This window comes from Phacochoerus africanus, chromosome 4 (genome assembly GCF_016906955.1).
Source record: "Phacochoerus africanus isolate WHEZ1 chromosome 4, ROS_Pafr_v1, whole genome shotgun sequence".
Lineage (NCBI taxonomy): Eukaryota > Metazoa > Chordata > Mammalia > Artiodactyla > Suidae > Phacochoerus > Phacochoerus africanus.
The window spans coordinates 19,735,633-19,756,944 of NC_062547.1; the positions used below are offsets into that span (position 1 = coordinate 19,735,633).

Sequence of the window (21,312 nt, forward strand, 5' to 3'; positions counted from 1 at the left end):
TCCAAATAGAGGAGTTCCCGTTATGGCCCAGCAGGTTAAGGATCTGACATTTCCACAAACTGCAGTATAGTTCACAGATGCGGCTCAGATCTGGGGTTGCTGTGGTTGAGGTGTAGGCCAGCAGCTGCAGCTCTGATTTGATCCCTGGCCCAAGAACTTCCATGTGCCATAGGTATAACCCTAAAAAGAAAAAGTAATAAATGAATGGAAGGGGAGTCTGTGTTCCTGGATAGGAAAATAAATTTTTCCCCGTCAACCATTTGAATCTTGGGTGGAACAGAAGACAAAAATGGCCTATCCCTTCCATGGAAGGTATCATCTCTTCCTCCTAGGACAGGGCCCTGATCAGACCAGCCTCTCTGGTTCCTATTTTCCCCTTCTTTTCTGGTCCCGAGAACTCCCTCATGCATCCAATGAATTCTCTTTCTGTGTCTATTAGTCAAGTCCATTTCTAAAGAAACTTGTCTGGTGTAAAAAAAAAAAAAATCTCAAAGAATCAGGATTTGTTGGTACCCTGCAAAGCTGCCCATGAGAGGGAGGAAGGTCCCAAACCAAGTGACTGACCAAAGTCATCAGTGTTTGCCAACAGTTCTTTCATCATCTACAAAATGGTGGAGTCCCTGCTCCATTCATTTCACACATCAGTGCTCAGACCAACAAAGGCTTTGCAGAAAATGCACAGGAGGTACGATTTGAACAGCTGAAGACAGATGAAAACAGAAGACTTGAGGCTTATCATCAGATTCATTTTTAAAGCCTTATGAAAAAGGCAAGAATGGAAAGAACTCATATACTTGGAAGCAGTAATACCAGACTTATATCCCCACCTTGCCACTTAGCCACTTGTGTGTTGGGGGCGTGATTAAGGGACATTGCATCCAACACCTAGAAAGTGCTCCGCCAACTGGACATCACACTTTTTTGTTGTTTTTTGTCTCTTTAGGGCCCCACCCATGGGATACGGAGATTCCCAGGCTAGGGGTCGAATCGGAGCTGTAGCTACTGGCCTACACCACAGCAACACAGCAGGATCAGAGCCGCATCTGCAACCTACACCACAGCTCACGGCAATGATCCGGATCCTTAACTCACTGAGCGAGACCAGGGATCAAACCCACATCTTCATGGATACTAGTCAGGTTCGTCAACCACTGAGCAATGATGGGAACTCCACCCTTTCTCTTTCTTTCTGACCTGCCCCAGAAAGTATTCTTCACATATAACTTGATTTAGAATTTTAATGTTAAATATTAAAACTTAATGAAAAATTGAATTTAAATATCTAGTTCCTAAAAGGTGCTATGAGGAATAAGAAATAAGACAGGGCTAGATTTGAGAATATGGCATTTATTATGTATTGAATATAAAAATAAACCCATCTAAACAGGGGCCCAAGGAGCTCTCTTTATTCCTCTCTAGGCTTCCTACTGGGACCCCCATAAAAACACTTTGCATGCATGCAATGGCTTAGCAGAGACTAAAAAGATGCAAAGCTTCTGGAATGACAGATGGTGAGCTTAAGGGGCTCATGTCTGGAGGATCCCAGTGTTCAGCCTTTCAGATTTGAGGAGTGGGGCCTGGTTGCAGCCGCTGTGTTGGAGGTAAGCAAGTCCTCCTCTATTGCGTCCTCCAGTTGCCTCCTTGTCCAATTCCTCTCCTGTTCCAGTAGCACCTGATGGAACCGATGCATGGCTGGAGGGTCCAAATGGGAACAGAGAGAACTACTTAGTGGGTTTGCACATGGGCCCCACATATACCCAGGTCCCAGTAGGCCACTGCAGGACCTCTTGTTCAGGGATGCTGAACTTAAGCTTTCCCTTCCTTGGGAGAGATTTCCAAGTCTACCTGCCACAGCTTAGATGGCCCTTTTGGGTTTCATTGTCACAGCATTTGCCTGCCAGATACCTTCATGACTCAAACCCCATAACTAGCTTATGGCCTTAGCCTCATCATTTCTACCTGCCTCTAGTGGCCCTTTATTCAGTCTATTCCCCGCATTAGTCCCAGAGGCATCTGTGTTACATAAATGTTCTCATTCATTGCTATGTTCCCAGCCGGTGGAACTGGGTCCTGCTGGGGTTCGGATGTAATAGAGACATGACATTCATTGTATCTATAATCTTCTGAGGAGAATCTGAACTCCAAAGTATAACAGAGGGACTTCTAGGTCATCTCCCCATCTCTCTCACCTAATGGATGGCCAGGCTACACTAGGGCAGAGCTCCTTTCTCATTAGCTTTGAGTCTCAACGCCCCGCACAATGGCAGACACAGAACAGACACCCAAAAGTTATGATACACCTCAACTGCCTATCAGTTCCTGTTTACAGAGGAACTTAAAGATCTGAAAGTAGAAATGGAGGACTTAGAAGGGCTGGACCTATAGGCTGCCAAAGGCAAAAAAAGGGAGCCTCCACTATTGGGTTATAGAGGAGTGGCTGGGGCTGGTTCCTTTGAAGGATGGCAGGATTGGGAGGTCAGCTCTACTCACCGCTTCTTAGCAGGAGGTGGTTGTCTGCAAAGACAAGGCGGAACCAGCCAGGATCCTTACACATGAAGCTCTTGCCAGGGGACAGTATCAGCTTTTTGTCCAGGAAGTGGCGATGGAGAAGCAGCTCTTCCTCAAACGTGCGTGGGTGCAGGTACTAGGGAGGCAAGGGGCAGAGCTGAGTCCATGACCCATTGGGCCGGTCTGCCCGGGAACATGTGTCTTCACTCCCAGAGCTCACCTTTCTCAAGTTGATCCAGACAAAGAGGCCAGAGCCACGATTGAGAAAAGGGACATTCAATGCCTTCAGCTCATTAGTGATGTACTTGTGAGCCGTGCGCAGCCGGAAGTGATTAATGGGCAGGTACGTGCTGTCAAGCCATTCTGGACGCGTGGAGGAAGAGGGCTGTCACAGATCGCGGAGCTCAGATCTGCCAGAGGATTCCTTACCAATTGTGTGCTCCCTGCTGATTCTGTCCATACTCGACTGTATTATATTTGAGTTGATGGCTTCCATACCCAACACACCCACCACTTACCTATGGCTCTGGTGGAGACACTGGGCTTCTCCATCGTCGAGTAGGAAAATTCTGTTTGAGTTTACACCCGAGGCAAGAAGTTGGGAGTATCCCCTAAACAAGGCTGATGCTGCTGTTGTCAACTGGGCAAGTAGCAGGTACCCATAGCTCCCTTAGCTCCTTATTAGAGGCTAACAAATGGGCATAGACCTGCTTGGGGATGATCTTAGCCCAACTGTTCTTAGCATTGGCAGCACGTTAGAACCACCTGGGAAGCTTTGCAAAGGCCTGATGCCCACATTATATACCCAGACGCTGAAGTCAGAATCTTTGGGGATAGAGCCTATACATGAGTATTTAAACTCTCCAAGTTAACTCCCATGTGCATTCAGGGTTGAGAACCTGTGTTCAAGAAGCTGGGAATGGACTTGTGTTGCCAAGGCGGAGGGCGAGGGAGTGGGGTGGATAGGGAATCTGGGGTTAATAGATGCCAACTATTGCATTTGGAGTGGATAAGCAATGAGATCCTGCTGTATAGCCCTGGGAACTATATCTAGTCACTTATGATGGAGCATGATAGAGGATAATGTGAGAAAAAGAATGTATATATGTATGTGTGATTGGGTCACTTTGCTGTACAGTAGAAAAATTGATAGGACACTGTAAACCAGCTATAATGGAAAAAATAAAAAAATTTTTTAAAAGAAGCTGGGAATCTGGTTTCTACCAAGTATCAAATGTCCTGGCACCATGCAGCCATGCAGGGAGGCATCCAGTTGGATTTCTCCTACCTACGCCTTCCCCCATCCAGAGCTGAAAGCAAATTGTTTTCTAAGCCAGAAAAATTGGATTAAAATTTCAGTCCTCCAGTCTGGCATCTGCTCTGTTACAGAAAGAACCCTTATCTAAGTTTGGGCCATGGTATTAAATGGGGGAGGGGGAACTCCCCCCTCCCCCCACCAAAGCCAGCATTCACTTAAGATCCAAGGGGCAAGGCGAGTTCAGGTGCTACAGATGTAGCCACGCCAACTCACCCAAATGACAGCTCTCCTTTGGTCCCCTTGGAAGAGAAAGTTAAATCATATTCTAGGAGTTGGGCTGTTTCTTTGCCTGAAGCAAGTGGGTACTAGGGAGGGCAAGTTGACCTTCAAGGAAGGGCCAATTTCTGAAGTTCCCACCTTCAAGTCCTAGGGTACAACAGACTATCCCCTTTCCAGGCAGAGCACAAGCTCCAGGGCAGCCCGTGTTTTAGGTCTGCGCCTCCATCTTCTGTCTACACCCTACCGCCTCATCTGAGCTGCATCCTGGCCTCCCACAAGCTTCCTGTCCTCACTGCGAAACCAGAGACAGCGACTAGGCTCTCGGTGTATTGAAGGCATGTCAGAGCCGCAAGCAGACCTGGGAATCCGCGTGGCCATGAGGTCTGGCGTGGGAGGGGGCTCGGTACCTCTGTCTTGGAGCAGCTGCCTCAGCTTGTACTGGGCGATGCTGGAGATGCTGTGGAGGGAGCCGAAAGAGCTCACGGCAGAGGCCACCGCCTTGTTGAAGGTGTACAGGGCGCCAAAGCACAAGCCGGAGATGCCGAAGTCCTAGAGGAAGAAAAGTAGGGAAGGGAATGCTCGCTTGGTGCCTTCGGCTCCCGCCCCCACGTCCTCCCCCACGAAGGACAGGCAGCCGGGCTCACCTTGCTCGTGCCCCAGATCACATGGGTCTTGCTGGGGTCTGGCAAACTGGAGGGGCGAAAAGTTCAGTCAGGATTATGGAGAAATATTTGAAAGATGACCATCTGGAGTCTCTGAGGGGAAGATGAACGTGGCCTCGAAGGCCTTCCTAGAAGAGAGGCTCTATGGGGACCCAAAGTGCAAGTTGCCCCAGTGAAGCCAGGAAGTTGACAAAAAGGTAGTCTTGTGCAGCTAGATGGGACGGCTCTCGAGTGCCCACTGAAGAAAGTCTAGGATCCTCAGCCCGGCTCGTGGTTTTCTTACCGCTGGTCCGAAGCCACCTTCTTGGCAGTTGGCTTGTTATGCATGTGGGTCACCCCCCAATTCTAAAGTGTGTTCACCCATTAATTACTGCCCCACCTCTGGTGAAGCTCTTCCTTCTGCCAGGCATGCCCCTCCCTTATTTTGGCTGCTCGGTCCTATCCTAGAGCCAAATACTTCAAGAAAGTTCAGGGAGTTCCCATCGTGGCTCAGCAGAAATGAATCTGACTAGTATCCATGAGGACACAGGTTCAATCCCTGGCCTCGCTAGGGATTGGGCTAAGGATCCAGATTGCTATGAGCTGTGGTGTAGGTCACAGACACGGCTCAGATCCTGAGTCGCTGTGGCTGTGGTGTCGGCTGGCAGCTATAGCTCTTATTTGACCCCTAGCCTGGGAACCTCCATATCCATATGCCACAAGTGTGGCCCTAAAGAGACAAAAAAAAAAAAAAAAAAGTTCAGCTCTATTTCTACTTTCTCCCTGCATACCACTTATCAAGAAGTTCCTATCCTGACCTTCTATAGGGTTTTATTTTAACTTTGGACAGGGCACTTTCTACCCTTCTCTCAAGTTATCTTGTGTTCAGATGGCATTTAGAGAAGACACTTGGCGGGGAAATGATGCCTTGCTCATTTTTGCACTCCTGGTGGCTCTCAGCTCAGTTCCTAGCACATAGCCTACTGAGTTTAGGGCCCACGGACTCCCCACACCCAAGCAGGAATGTCCCGATTCTCATTCCCAACCCAGGCTGAGACCAACTCACCTCTCTATGCTCAGAACACTGTGGAAAGTAATGGCTTCATCAAACACAGACAGCATGTAAATCTCATCTATGATCACATGGAGGTGGTACCTGCAGGTTGGATGAAAGCGGGAGGACACCATCTCAGTTCTTTCTATCCTCACTCGCTTCCTTTGATGGTCTTCCTGGGACACACATCAGACCCTCCTACTACCCCAGCGGACCCATCCGTCCCTTCCAAGGGGCATGGCCAGGTAGAAGGGGCTTGTTCACCAGAGAGGATCTTTCACCCGACTTGGGGTAGGGGGGACGAGAAGGGAACAGGACCAGAAGACACACACAGGAGAACATTCTACCTCACCCTTCGATTACCAAGGAGACGCCAGTGGGAAGGAGCTGGGCATTGCAGGGGTTTCCTGGTGCAGCCTGGACCTCCCACCCGGGGTCTGAACCGAGTAGAAGTGGGCTGAGGGCTCATATGACTCACCTCCCTACTCTCCCCACAGCCCTTTAAGCAGTTTCCTTATGTCATTTCACAGAAGGAAACTGAGTTTCTGAGACAGAAGACTCGTGCCCTCCATTAGCCGGTGCCAGAGCAGAAATGCAGACCTGCTCCTGTCCGACTCCAGCCCGTGACTCCCAGCCTTCCTATTCTTGGTCCCCCTGGTCCGGCAATGAGTTGTCTAGATGAGCTATGAAGTTTGAGTAAGTGTGTTTCTTCTAGACAAGGGAAGATTATCTACCCAAAGAGGGCTGTTTCTGGATCCAGTGCTAACTGATGTAAACATCTTCTTAGGAAAGTTCTGGAGGAACTCGTCCCACAAGTCTGAGAGTCTGTTTTCCTTGGCATCTCAGGCCAAGAAGCTTGGGAAATGGATACCGGGAGAAAGTGCTCATGCTACAAGAGGTGGAAGAGCAGCAGAAATGCATGATGACTGTTAACTAGAACATGCACACGGGTAAGGGCTGGAAAGGAAGTGGCAAGAAAGTCTGGTTGACGGAAGTGGTGAGCAGGTGGATGCGTTTTCCTCCATTTTGATTTCACCTAGTTGTTCACAACTTTGCAAAGTGGACCATACAGTAAGAATAAGAGTTCTCAAGGGGTGGAACTCATACCTCTTGGCAAATTCCAGATAGTCCATCAGTGAGTCTCGGGAGTACACATCTCCCAGAGGATTCTGAGGGTTGGTTAGCAGGAGGCCTCTGACCTTTTTCCCCTAAAAAGGACCAAACATAACCAAGTCAACACCGGTCCTTCACCACCTGCATCTAATTCAGCCAAGGATCAGGTCGGGACACCCAGTATGGGATGGCTAATCGATGCCGAGGTGGGACCTTGGAGAACCAACTATCATGTTGCCCACACTGGGGATCAGGAAGGAGCTCTGGGGACGTCCAGAGACAGGACTCAGGGATCCTAGGGGGGACATGCCCCAGGATACTTCCTCTTTTGAGGAAGAAGCCCACACCATCTTGGTGAACAAGTAGTACTAGCGTCTCTGTACTCAACCCCTTTCAGGGGCAGCAGGGTCCACCCTGATGACCCGGTTCCCTCCCTACCTCCATCTTAGCCTCAAACAGGACTTGCTCCAGCTTGCCCACAGAGAGCTGGAATGGAGAGGTGTTGGCACCAGCGACCTGGAAGACAAATACTGTCTGAGAACCACCTATCTGGAAGCTGCCAAGCCTTGGTTCCCCATTCCTTTACCTTCAAACCCAGGGCACTAGTCCCACGGGCCTTCTTGGCCTCAATTTCTCCATCCTTCTCCCATCATCATGCATATGGGAGGAAAGAAAGGCCTCCTACAACCTTGTAAGTTCCCTTAGAATATTCCACTGGCTAGGTGGGCTGAGCAAGGGAAGGGGCCCCATACTGACCCAACTATCCAGGTGTACAGGAAGCAGCTCAACTTTTGCATATAAGCAGGCACTGAAGATGAAGCCACTGGAGAAGGGAGTGGGGACCAGAAAGGCCTCTGGAAGCACAGAGAGACCCAGCTGTCAGTCCCGGGTCTCCCAGTCAGAACCTGCCAGGACCCCCAGACCAGCGGCAAGGCTACCCTCAGAGAAGGGTGTTTGGGAATTCCTCTTCCTTAGGGATTAATGCTATGGGACATAGGCTTTAGAAAAGTCACCCATTCTCATAAATGTTACTGGGAAACAAAACTCAAAAGTTTCTCTGTTGTGGGTACACTAGAGGAGAAAAGGGGAGAATATTGCTGCAAGTGACTCAAACCTAGGGACTCAAGCCAGGCTTGCTAGCGGGGGGAAATGTGGGTCCTTGAGCAGCCTTGTCAGCTCTGGGCCAACACTGAAGGCTGATGTCCAAGCACAGCGAGGGCTCTCATCTCTCTGCACGGCTCAGGTCATCTGGGCCTGGTGATCTCACGTGTTCCTTTCTTTCCATCCATTGGGCCTCAGTGATGAGCTAATTGAGGACCTGCTCCTTTGAGTGAACCTGGCCATCACGGTCATGAGCCTCCCATGCAGCAGGCTCATCAAGAAATCTGAAGTTCTTATTTCAGATTGTTAAGAGCCATTGTTAAAGAGGAGACTAGGAGCAGATGTCTCAAACTTTATTTGGTCTAGAACTCAGGTTTTGGTTTTGTGGCTGAGGGGATAGACAACCTCTATAGCCTAAGCCAGTTTACTAGGGCTCTGTGCTGGTATTGAGATCAAAAGTCCGATCAATACTCCCACGGTCACCATTCCCGGGGCAGACCTTGAGGACTGTCCCAGGTCCACATTCCATAGGGATCGCCATCCCTCCTCCTACAGAAATGGCAGGAAGATGTTCCGACCAGAGACTCCAGATGCTCTTCTTCCCCTGAGGCCCAGTGCCCATGGCTCCCACCTATGTGCTGCTATTGCCCTGATGGAAGGCAGAGCCACTGACTTACCGCCTGGATCACACAGAACCATGGCCAGTGAGGATAAGACAGAGGAGCAGCCATTTAGAACCACCACCTGAAAAAGATCCACAGGAGGCAGATGTCAAAAACCAGTCCTCATGCAGGAAGGGGTGGTTCCCCTGTCTCCCTACCTCCAGCAGGAAGACCTGAGAGTGTCCTCAGCTAGGACCCACTGGCCCTCGCTCCCCCACCTCTCCTCCCCGGGGAGGACAGACATAAGGAGTTTCCTCAGCTAGGACCCGGTGGCCTCTGCTCTGCCCTGACTCTGAGGGGCTCTACGGGAAATGCACAAAATCCCAAGAATACAGTTCTTAGGTGGCAGAAGGCTGGGAAGAGACTCACGTTTTCGGGATCAAGATGAGCAGGTGCCTTACAGTAGGTGGTCAAGAACTGGGCCACTTCTTTCCGCAGGCTGTGGACAGACCCAGAAAGACCTTGTGGTTCCCAGGCCCACGGACTGTCCTCACAGTCTAGATTTCAGTCTTTTCAAAAGAACAAAGCATCTAACCTCAGGGTCCTTATAGGGCTAACAGCTCCGCAGGTGACAGGGACATTGACTGTGTAAGAGTTTGGATAAGAACTTGGGCTTTTTTGAATTATAGGGCAGTGCCATTTCTACTATACCAGCCTGCCTCCTATGATATGCTGGGCTAGGCATCTTCTAGAAGTCATCTACCCAAAGAAACCAGGTAGACACCCACAGAATCTGGTATCTTGTGTCCCTCCCTGGTTGTAGACAGGTGCCTATGGACCCAGAGGCCCCAGAAATCAGGAGGCTACTTACAATGGTTGCCCTCTCCAGTCTGGATATTGCAGTAGGTTGTCATCAACGTAGTTCATGTCACTCCGCCTCAACTGTGGACACATCTGAGCGTGAGCACAGCCAGACCTGGGAAGCCCAAGAGGCTTCCTCCTACTCCTAGGATGCATATGGTTGTTGGCCTCAACACAGGACCTCCCAGAGGGAAATGGGTCCACCAGCCTTATGCTCCCTAAGGAATGGAGGCTTCAATCTTCTTGCCAAAGGTCACGTGCATAGGTAAGTGTTGGACAACCTCCCCAGCCCTAGATTTGGGCCAGAGGCTCCCTTGGCAGCTTACCCACCAGATACTCATCATGGAACACTCTCCAACACAGCAAGGCCAGCCAGGAGGCTAGAGGTACTATGCTAGAAGCTGTCTCCCCACCCCCCTCCCCAACCTTCTAAGTCTTATTCAGGTCTCTTCCCACACGCTGAGGGGCATTCCAGGGGGCCTGGGCCTGAAGGTGAGTCCCAGCACAGTCTGGAACATGGCTTACCCTTTCTGTCAGCAGATCAATACAGAGCTTGTTCTCACTGGTACCAAGGTTGATGAAGCCCTGGAGATAGAGCCAAGATCAGTCCTCTCACCCTGTCCTACATGGACCCCTTTAAACATGTTAAGTCCTCGTCCTGGCTTAGCTCAAACCGAGATCTCCCTGCCCCATGAGGCAGTGCAGCCCATGTTTGACCACTTTCATGTTAGAAAGTTTTCCACAAACTCCAAATCTTACCGCTTGCAAATTTCCTTTAGAGCCATATAGACAATAATAATTATATTATGCACCAGCTATCATTGAGTTCTTATCATGTTCCAGACACTAGACTGTTTCGTGTGAACTGTCTTAATTCTGACAACTCTTGGGGGAAAAAAAAAATTTCTACCATGATCCCCACTTAAACGGAATGAAGCTTAGAAAGGTTGAATGAGCTATGAGCCATGTGACTTTGGTGATGGACAGCATTCCACCCACCTGGCCCCAGAGTCTGGCTCCTTAACCAGCACAGGCCCTGCCTGTATCCATCTCTGCTATTTCCACTTCCTTGGAAGGGCCCTTCAAGTTACTGGAAGAGCGGCAATCCCTTAGTGGCCAGTGGAGACATCTGACTCACTCAGCCCCCACAAAAGCAGACGGCCCTCGGCCACACATCACTTAGATGGGAGCAGAAGGAAAGGTGTGACTAGTGGGGTCCTCCATGCCCTGGCTGAGTGCTGTTTGTGACTCCCTTGCTCGAATTTTCCCCCCCACATCACCCTCAAGATAACATCCGAAGAGTTCTCAATGGCCAAACCCATGCACACCTCTTATCACAGCGCTCACTGGCTCTGCTCTGGCCACACGGGCCTCCTCTCCCGTCATTCCAAGCCCCCCCCCCCACCTTAAAGCTTTCACACATGCTGTTCTTCCTTCCCAGAAGAGCCCCCCACACCCCCATCACCACATGGCTGGCTGATTCAACCTTTCTAACACCCTCTCTGACCACCCAAAGCAGGCACCCCCTTAGTGCTCTTGGAAACCTTATTCATGTTCATTTTCCCAATAGTTGATGGCATCCATCACTAGACTGAGTTCCCTGGGGGTAGGTCCACTCACCACGGTGAACACCGTCAACTCTGAGTGGGTCAGAGCTGGGATAGGAGAGGAAGCCAGACCCAGCTCGTCAACTTTCTTGGCCACGCACCTCGTTTCTGTGCCCAGCCCCTTAAAGAGGACAATAGTGCCTATTTGATGGGGTTGGGAAGAATCAATGAGCGTGCCCAGGACCGGGCACAGGACTCAAGAACCTAGCGACAGGGGCCCACAAGCATGTTCCCCCATCCTCACCAGGGTGTTATTCTTCTTGTCGTATTTGTTTCCTTGGTAGGTGTTGTAGTCTTGGAAGCTGGAGTGGTATAAGGAAGAGATGTCGAGGCCACGGCTGGACAGGTCAGAGCTGATAAATGTATCTCGGCAAGTCTTCCTGGATGATTGGGCCTGCTGCCCGCCTCGGACATTGTCCCTAGAGTGCATGGAAGGGCAAGGCAGTTGGAACTTGTGACCACCTGTGGCCCCAGACTGTAGGTGCTTGACTGTCTGGATCATCAGGTGACCCAGGAGGGCTTCCTGCTCCCTGATGGCCTGACTGTGCTTCTGCTCCTCCAGCGCTGGGTCCTGCTGCTGGTCCCCGGTCATCAGCTTCATGAAGGACAGCACCGTCTCCATCAGCTGCGTGTAGATGCTGTGGTTTCTGAGGGTCTGGTCCCCTGTCTGGCCACAGGGCGTGGGGGAGATGTCTGATGGGTTGCTCATACGCCTAGTATTCCTGTTGGCCTCCGCGGGCTGGGTGGTGCCTGCAGAGAAAGACACGTGCTACAGCAAAGGGGACTTCCTGATCCTCAGGTCCAGGCCTGATCTTGGGCTGGTCACTAGTGCCTCCTACCAACACACCTTGGTAATAAGCCCAGACTGGCTCAGGAAGAGATACCCACTCATTCAAGGGCAGTGCCCAAGAGGCTGCAAGCGCAAACACTGGAGCATTATCACTGACATGTGTTCTGAGAGAGAGCCTTTGGGCCCACTTTAAGAAAAGAGGAAAATTGAACAGGTAGCCTGTAGATTCCTCAACCAGAGCAACTTCTGCTTTGTAGAGCTCTGGGGAAGAAAAGGGATTCTGCTGCTAAAAACAAAAACAGAAACACCAAACCAATCCAAAACTCTACGTCATTCTGCCAGAATAGGGGAGTAAACTACTGCCCAAGGGCCAAACCAGCCTTCCATTTTAAATTTTTTAAAATTTTATTGTAGTTGATTTTCAATGTTGTGTAAACTTCTACTATAGAGGACAGTGACTCCACTTATTCATATATATTATAAATATATGTACACACATATATTCTTTATATTTTTTCCATTATGGTTCATCGCAGGATATTAAATATGGTTCCCCACGCTATGCAATAGGACCTTGTTGTTTATCCATCATTTGTTTTGTAAATAAAGTTTTATTGGAACACAGTTGTGTCACTTGTTTAATGTTATTAGCCAGGGCTACTTTACTACAGTAGCAGAGTGGAAGAGTTGTGACACAGAGCATATCGCTCATAAGGCCTAATATGTTTACTATCTGGGCCTTTACAGAAGAAGTTTGCCAAACCCTCTTCTAGAACATCACACTTTTTTTTTTTTCCTTTTTCCAAAGTTAGCCATACCAGATATTCAAAGCTCAGTCCTTCCAGCCACTTAACTTTGCATCACTTTCTGTAAATGCCTTCAACTTGCTCATCCTGACAGCTGCCTGGGACTTCCATCCAAGGGTTTGTGAGGACACAAGTGGCCATCCTCACCACGAGACTTTGTTTCAGTAGGTTTGGGGTGGGACCTGGGAATTTGCAGTTCTAACAATTTCCTGGGACTGTACTTTGGGAACCTCTAAACTATGCAGACCAACCTTCTGTCTGAAATGAAGTCAAAATGTGGGATAAAACTTAGACACCCTTTTAAAGCTTCCAAGAATAAAAAACGCCAATGATCAGATATCAAGAAGCCAGGAGGTAAGAAAAAAAACTTGACAGCTGACTGCTCGCTGTCTCTCATTCATTTTAAGACAATCCTCATATCCCCAGACACTGAGGCCTCTCTAAAAATCTAGGCTTGTACACCTTCCACCAAATGCCATCTTCCAAGTTAATTTTTTTTTTTTTTTTTACTTTTTAGAGCTGCACCCATGGCATATGGAGGTTCCCCTCTTATTTGTAGGGGTCGAATCTAAGCTGTAGCCACCGGCCTACACCACAGCCACAGCCACAGCCAACACTAGGTCTTAGCCATGTCTGTGACCTACACCACGGCTCACATCCAACACCGGGTCCTTAACCCACTGAGTGAAGCCAGGGATCGAACCTGCGTCCTCATGGATACTAGTCAGATTCACTACCGCTGAGCCACGATGGGAACTTCCCATCTTCCAAGTGCTTTACTATGTTGCATCCCCCCACATACACAAGACCTTGTTACTTCTTTTACAGGTTTGTGGCACCAGCACTTCAAAAGTATTGGACACTTTGCCCAACTTCTCCAGATCATCTTTCTTCAGTTTGTGATGTTCTTATAGCAACCTATACCTCTCCATAATGACACTCAATATTGTCACTTGTTCAGTATCTGCCCTGGTCAGCCTCCTTCATCATATCCTTAGCACAGTGCCTGGCACATAGGTTAACTAGGAGAAAGGCACAACCACAAGGATGTGGTCAAGTCAGGGAAGAGATGAACTTGACTGAAGACTTTAAGCTATGGAAGATGGAGCAACAGCCAGAAGAAGCCACTGGACAAAGGAGTACAAAGTCTTGACTTAGGATGCCAACCTTTCATCAACAGTGATACAAAGAACTTCACTCACCAGGTTTAGAAACTTACTACTTAGAAAGACATTGAATGAATATAAGCTCTTAGTCCTGGACCAGCCCTTTGTTTCACAAGCAAAAGCTTTGTTCTGGCTCAAGCTCTGTTCCCTACAAATAAGAGGGTCATCTCAATGGGGCTCTCAACCTGGGAGCAAGTATGTCACACCGTCCTTCCAGAAACTTGGATGGCACAGAAGCATTTAAGGGTCAAGTGGGATTCCTTTGTTTTTGCCTTCCTGCAGGTGGTACCCATTATCCCTGTTGGTCCTGATGAGTGCTGGGGGGGGAAGAGCCAAGATGGTGAAGATGACCTCTCTTCTATGGGGAAGAAGCTTTCACCAGGCTTCTGTTTTCTCCTAGGCCTGGGCTGTCACATATGCAGGGTACTTAATCTGTATCACCTTCATAACAAAAATCAAAGATATGACGGCACACAGGCCCGGAATTTAAGTAGTTATTCCAGTTCAGGCTGGATTAGGGACTCTTGGATTTCCTACCCTGGAAGTTCTTGCTGTTATCAAGTTCCTATTATTCTGTTCCATCCACCCAGCCCTTAGCCAGGGACTCCAGATTCTCAGGGAAGAGGGATCAGGATGGGGTAGGGAAGCTGGAGGTCAGTGTAGCAGGGAGAAGGTTTAAAGCAGCTGGAATGAGAACCTCTCCAGGCAGGTTTATGGAACTGAAGATGGGACGAAAGCATGCAATTGCAAAAAAATGTGTCTTCCTGGCAAATGCGTTTTTCTGATAAGGCAACAAGCGTGCAGCAAAGCCAGAGGAAACCTAGAAGTTGGATCTCTGCCAGGACTTGTCTTTGCTACAGAAAAGTCTCTCATGATTGAAAAGTCTGTTGTGAATGACGTTGTTCCACAAAGGTCATAATGTCCCTCAATCTCAGTCCTAAATTGTCTGCTATTGGGATACATAAGCTCTCTCCTCAAGTCTTCTTCGGTTTCAGTATTCTCATCCTTCAACCATCTATGCCTTAAGCCACACTCAGGGGCCTTCTATAGAAGCAGCCTCTCAGAACCAGCCCAGCTGTTACCCTTCTCATAAAATCTGGAAGACAGATCTTAAAAACAGCAGAAACTGGGAATGGGGAGTTGGGAACATGAGAAATGAACTAGGTAGCAAGCTGACCTCCTGTTCATTTGAGATGCCAGCTCATGGGTATACCATTTATACTAGGATACTTCTAATTATCATTTTCTTAGTCCCCTGCTTCCCTTCTAGCTCTATCTTTTCCACTGGCCTTCCTTCCTCTCGCCATGCACCAGCTTCCCCTGGTGTCTCAGTACTCTAACCTAACTCAGATTCTTCCTTTTCAATGTAATAATTAGGAAAAGGATTGTCCAGTCTTTATGTGCATGGGAAGGAAAGTGCTTGGGGATACAGACCCTTAAATATAGGTTGCAAAACTGAAAACTCAGGTATAAGCAGCCTTGAGGAGTCTAGATTCTATTCTGTAATTGTCACTCACCAACTGGAAGGATAATCTCCCCCATCTGGGTATCAGTTACTCAGGCAAGATAAGATACTTACCTCAATTAAAGGTCAAAGTGAAGCTCAGTGAAGCTAAGTAACTTCTAGTATCCTATTAGGAACCAGGATTTAAACCTAAGACCTCCCACTTTAGCTCAGAACTCCTGGAAAGAAGAGCAAACTGGCAGAAAACCAGTCCTCACACAGACTGCACCCTGACTTCACATCATATAATGCCCCAGAAGTCTCAAGTTTCGAAGGTGGATTAACTTTCTCCAATGGTACTGTCATCTTGTACCACTGGTGACAAATCCCTGGGACGCAAACAAATACTATGAAAGCAGTTACCTTAGATTTTAGATTTCTCAAGAGGATTATTTTTCAAATACAGTGTCCAGCACACAGAAATTCCAGACACATGAATAAATGGCATGAACTAAAACCAGCAGAAGCAACAAAGACTGACAGGACTTGAGGTACTAGGAATAGACTGTAAAATAATTGCTATTTTGTTCAAGGAGATAAAACTCAAGCTTGCAAGTTTGACAAAAATTAGAAGTTATGTAAAAGCAATAGAGTTAAAGAAAAATAGATTCTTTTTCTTTTTTTGTCTTTTTGCCTTTTCTAGGGCCACTCCCATGGCATATGGAGGTTCCAAGGCTAGGAGTCTAATCGGAGCTGTTGCTGCCAGCCTACGCCAGAGCCACAGCAACGCAGGATCCCAGCCACATCTGCGACCTGGACCACAGCTCACGGCAATGCCGGATCGTTAACCCACTGAGCAAGGCCAGGGATCGAACCCGAAACCTCATGGTTCCTAGTCGGATTTGTTAACCACTGCGCCATGACGGGAACTCCAGAAAAATGGATTCTAAAGGTTAAAATACAATGATCAAAAGTGAAAAATCTCAATGGAAGGATTTAATAGCATATTAGATACAGCTAAAGAGAAAATTAGTGACCTAGAAAAAAGATGAAGTAATTTTCTGGAAGGTGGCATGAAGACACAAAAGAAAGTAAGACAAAAGATACATGATTTAAAATATACATCTTCATTTGGAGTCCCAAAGGTGAAGAGAAAAACAGGGCAGAAGCAATATGAATAAGATGTTTTTCATCAGTGCCAAATAACCAGATACCAAAGAATGGCTTCAGGAAACCTGACAAATGCAAATTAGGATAAATACATCTATACCTGTGTGTATACACACACACACACACACACACACACACACACACACACACACATCATGGTGAAGCTACCAAAAAAAATTTCCAAAGCTGCCCAGAAAAAAAAACGTTATCTTAAAGAAATAATAAATCAAAAGCTGACATTAGCAAGAGCAGAAAGCTGAAGATAGCAAAATGCTATTTTCAATGTATCGAAAGGAAGTAACTCCCAACCTAGAATCTTGTAGCCATTACAGGATAAACATTTCCATAGGCAGTACCAATTTCTCTCCCTAGAGGGGCTGGATTTACTGCAGAGGACACTACAAATCAGAGCAAGAAATTTTGCCTTTAGAAGGTAAAACCAACTGAGTGACAGAAACCAGACAAGGTACATACTGTACAGTTCTACTTATAAAACAAGCAAAAGTAATCGGTAGTGACAGAAATCAGGAGAGTGGCTCCCTGGAGAGGGGGCTAGGAAACTGACTGTAATGGGGTACAGGGAAATTTCTGGGGAGATGACATGATTTGTATCTTGATAAGGTGATGGTTACATGGCTATACCGTTTGTCAAAGCTCAAAGTGTACATTTACAAATTTTACATTTCAGTAGGTTTTTAAATGCAGCTGTAGCTAATTTAAGGCTCTATTAGGCTACCAACAGCTAAATGAGTTTGTTTCCAATGCCAGCTCTTCAAGTATAAAGACCATTATGAGAGCAAGCTCCAATACACAAAGGGATATTCACATAATTATTTTATAGTGGAAAAAATGAGAAAGTTCTTGGTGGTGGGGGGAGAACAAGCGAGCACAAACTAACTTGGTAAAGAAAAATAAGAGAAAGCACATGCGCAGAAATAAGATGAACTAAAGGCTATTTTGAAGTATTCTCTGGATATGTGTATTAAGTCTGAAAGAAACAGATAATTTAGCTTAAAAATGTAGTTTATTCTTCCTGAACCCAGCTAAGAAATAAAATCTAAACAAATACAGTTTCCATAGATGTTATCAAAGAGCTTAAAAAGCATCTAGCCCAGACAGTCTCATAAAGAAATTCTATCATATATGTAAAGGAATATATTATTCCAGTGCCATTAAATTGTTCTAGAGAAAAGGAAAAGCATCCACATTTTATAATCAAATAAACAGTGATATCTAGATTTGATTACATTTACAGATCCCTGGCCTTGCTCAATGGGTTACATGAAGAACTATGGACAAATCTTACCTATGATTAGGATATTAGGATATTAATACTTAAAAGCTGAATAGCAGTTAGCAAGTAGAATCCATCAGCCTAATAAATAACCTTATGACCAAGTGGGGTTATACTGAGAATGAAAGGATAGTTCAATTCTATGACATATTACTTTTCATTAATGTATCCTAAGGGGGTAAAAGTCATTTGGTCTATAGATGCCATACAGACACCTAACAAAATTAGACATCCACTTTTGCTTTAGACAACTTAATATGATGAATGGATATCTCTTTAACATAAGACATCTCTCAGCCAAAAAGCCAGCTTCCTGCTCAATTGAGAAACTGAATTCAGAAACGAGAGATACGGCTAAAAGAGCTAACGCTGTATCAGAGACCTCAGCCAAAAATATTAGGCAAGGAAAGAAACTGGAGATAAAAATAGGGAATTTGGATTATGGCTTATCTGCAGATAGCAATCTGCCTACCAGGCAGACACAAAAGAATTAACAGCTGCTCTACAAGAGAATTTAGTATAGTTATAGAATAGAGCCCCACTTCATCTTTTTGTAAATACAGTCTTACTGGCACACAGCTCCAACCGCGTCGTACGTGTGCACTGGCCAGACTTTGGTAGTAAACACTAAGCCAGCATCTTCAGTCTGGGTCACCTAACTAATGAGAGAGCCCAGTGACTACCCAGCAACCCTAACCCCTTGGAGCTTCATTTTCATTTAATCCTCGCTGCTAGTGGGTAAGAGTTATCCCCAACTTTCAGGTGGGGCAAATAAGGACATCATTTATAACAGTCTGGTGAATTTAACATGGTCCCCCAGTATATCCGGAATGAGTTATAAATGGTACAAGCTACAGGTGGTGGGGGTCACAGCCCCTCCCAAACCGCAACATTATCAACACTGTTTGGGGGCTGCTTTGAGCCAGGCTCTGGCCTGGGATCTTTGTTTTCTGTTTCGTATCTTTTTTCTTTTTTCTTCTAAGGGCTACACCTGGGGTTTATGGAAGTTCCCAGGCTAGGGGTCAAATTGGAGCTGCAGCTGCCAGCCTACACCACAGCCACAGCCCTACCAGGTGCAAGTCTCATCAGCGACCTATGTTTGCAGCAACACTGGATCCTTAACCCACTGAGCAAGATCAGGGATGGAACCTGCATCCTCACAGAGACTACGTCGGGTTCTTAACCCCTTGAGCCACAACAGAAACTCCTGGTCTGAGATCTTGGCGTGCGCCCACTGATTTAATCCTCAAACTGGTTCCATCAGGAGGGCACCACATTAGCCTCACTTCACAGATGAGAAAACAAAGGCTTCAGAGCAGGCGATGAATCACACAAGTAGGATGGGAAAGGGGAGCTTGAAACCCCAGCCTGTGAACTCCTGGCCCCACTGCCCTCTTACTTATCCCTCCCTGAAGCCTCTTGCTGGCACATCCCCTCAAAAGCTTAGCGTTTTTGGAGTTCCCGTCGTGGCGCAGTGGTTAACGAATCCGACTAGGAACCATGAGGTTGCGGGTTCGATCCCTGGCCTTGCTCAATGGGTTAAGGATCCAGCGTTGCCGTGAGCTGTGCTATAGATCGCAGACGTGGCTCGGATCCCACGTTGCTGTGGCTCTGGCCTAGGCTGGCAGCAACAGCTCCGATTAGACCCCTAGCCTGGGAACCTCCACATGCCGCGGGAGCGGCCCAAGAAATGGCAAAAAGACAAAAACAAACAAAAAAACCCAAAAAACTTAGCATTCACCTGTGGGGACCCAGAAGCCCCTAAGTCCATTGTTGGCCCCACCCCCAGGGGTCCAAGAGCCCACATGAACAGATGAAGCCCAGGCAATGTTTGGCCCGAAGCCCCCCTCTCACTCCACATCCGCCGCTCCCCAACCAGCTACACCACACTCACCTCTGGCCCTGTTTCCACTCATTTCTTCTCTGTTCTAAAGTCCTTACGTCCCCAATGAAATAGTCCTTAACCGTTGGGGCTCAGCGGCCTCTCCTCCGCCCTCCTTCTCTCACTAAGCTTGCGAGCTGCCTGGGGCCCACATGCTCGGCTTTTAAGCACAGGTAGTTCCAAGGGCAACAAGTAGATTCACCTTGACCTTTTCAAGGGCCTCCCCCCAGGAGCTCTCAATGACCTAAAATGGCCTCGTTAAAATTTTTTTGAAAAAACTTATTTACTTTCTTTTTTTTTTTTTGGTTTTTTTGTTTGTTTTAATGAACTTTAATTGTTAATAGTTCTGTAAATTTTATTTTTTTGTTTTTTTTGTTTTTAAACTTATTTACTTTCAATTGAAGTAACATTGGTTTAAAACATTAAGTTACATGTGTAAACGTCTGTAAACATGACAGCACACTCTCACCACCAAAAGTTTAGTTTCCATCTGTCACCACACAGTTGATCCTCTTTATTCATTTACCCTCAACTCCCCTTCCCCTCTGAAAAACAGTGCTCTGTTCTCTGTATCTCCATGTTTGTTTCTGTCTGGTTTAGTCCGTTCATTTATTTTGTCTTTTTGTTCATTTTTTAAATATTCCACCTGTGAGTGAAATCATACAGTATTTATTTCTCCATCTGACTGATTTTGCTTTGCATAATACCTTCAAGGTCCATCTATGTTGTTGCAAAGGGCAAGATTTCACCTTTTTATGGCTAAGTAGTATTCCATTGTAGATATACACCACATCTTCTTTATCCATTCCTCCATTAATAGGACTTAGGTTGTTTCTGTATCTGAACTATTTAAAAAAATGCTGCAATGACTCCTAGGGTGCATGTATCTTTTTGAATTAGTGTTTTGGTATTCATTAGATAAATACTCGGAAGTGGAATATGATTTGGTCCAGCCACTTTAGAAAACAGGATGGAGAGTCCTCAAAAAATTAAGAATAAAATGGCCTTTCTTTGCACCATTGCAAGAGACAGGTTCAGTAAAGCCCACACCTGGGAGAACCACACTTTGGAGGGGTGGTTTTCAAACTCTGGAGGCACTGGCGTCACCTGGAGAGTTAACAAAGTGCAGGAGGCTATTGGAAGCAGGCCAGGGCCTGGGCCTGGGTAGTAGCTCAAGACCACCCGGTGATTCAAATACTTGGCAATGTCTGAGAACCACTGGAGCAAGTGCATCTCAAAGCACAAATGAGCTACTAACCTTGCCCATTTTGGGGGAGGCTCCAGGTGAGAGCAGGCTGCAGTGGGCTCACCCAGAGCAGGAAGGGCATTTGGTGAGGAAGCCCTGGAGTGATTTCCAGGGGGGGCTGCTCCAATCCCCCCAGTCCTACTTTACTGTGTGTCCTTGGTAAATCCACTCAGCCTTTCTGGTCTTTGGTTTCTTCCCACTAAAGGAGAAGTTTATGAAACTTGCCTCACAAAGGGCGGGAAATGGCATATGTGATTGAGCTCCATGCATTTGGAGCTCCTGGCCTGCCTTCCCTGAGGGTCAGCAAACAGAAGCAAGGCCAAAAGCTACCTCTGGTCTGAAAATACCCTGCCCCGTGACTCTTCTCTAACTTCAGTGGGTGCTTGTTTAAAATGCGGATGCTGGAGTTCCCATCATGGCTCCATGGAAGCGAATCTGACTGGCATCCATGAGGACGCAGGTTCCATCCCTGGCCTCGCTCAGTGGGTTA

At 47.1% G+C, this 21,312-nt stretch overlaps 1 protein-coding gene across 1 annotated transcript; it reads right to left on the minus strand.

Moving 5' to 3' along the window:
- Positions 1-1,331: 1,331 nt before the first annotated feature.
- LOC125125220 (probable inactive 1-aminocyclopropane-1-carboxylate synthase-like protein 2) lies at positions 1,332-19,715 on the minus strand. Its single transcript, XM_047775939.1, has 15 exons — positions 19,589-19,715; positions 11,269-11,774; positions 9,943-10,002; positions 9,428-9,498; positions 8,986-9,055; positions 8,632-8,698; positions 7,610-7,707; positions 7,292-7,369; positions 6,848-6,948; positions 5,753-5,842; positions 4,690-4,735; positions 4,453-4,594; positions 2,729-2,871; positions 2,491-2,644; positions 1,332-1,692 (listed from the first exon to the last, which is right to left on the minus strand). The coding sequence occupies exons 1-15, from the start codon at positions 19,608-19,610 to the stop codon at positions 1,550-1,552; spliced, it is 1,791 nt and encodes a 596-aa protein (XP_047631895.1). The 5' UTR covers positions 19,611-19,715; the 3' UTR covers positions 1,332-1,549.
- Between the last annotated feature and the right edge of the window lie 1,597 nt (positions 19,716-21,312).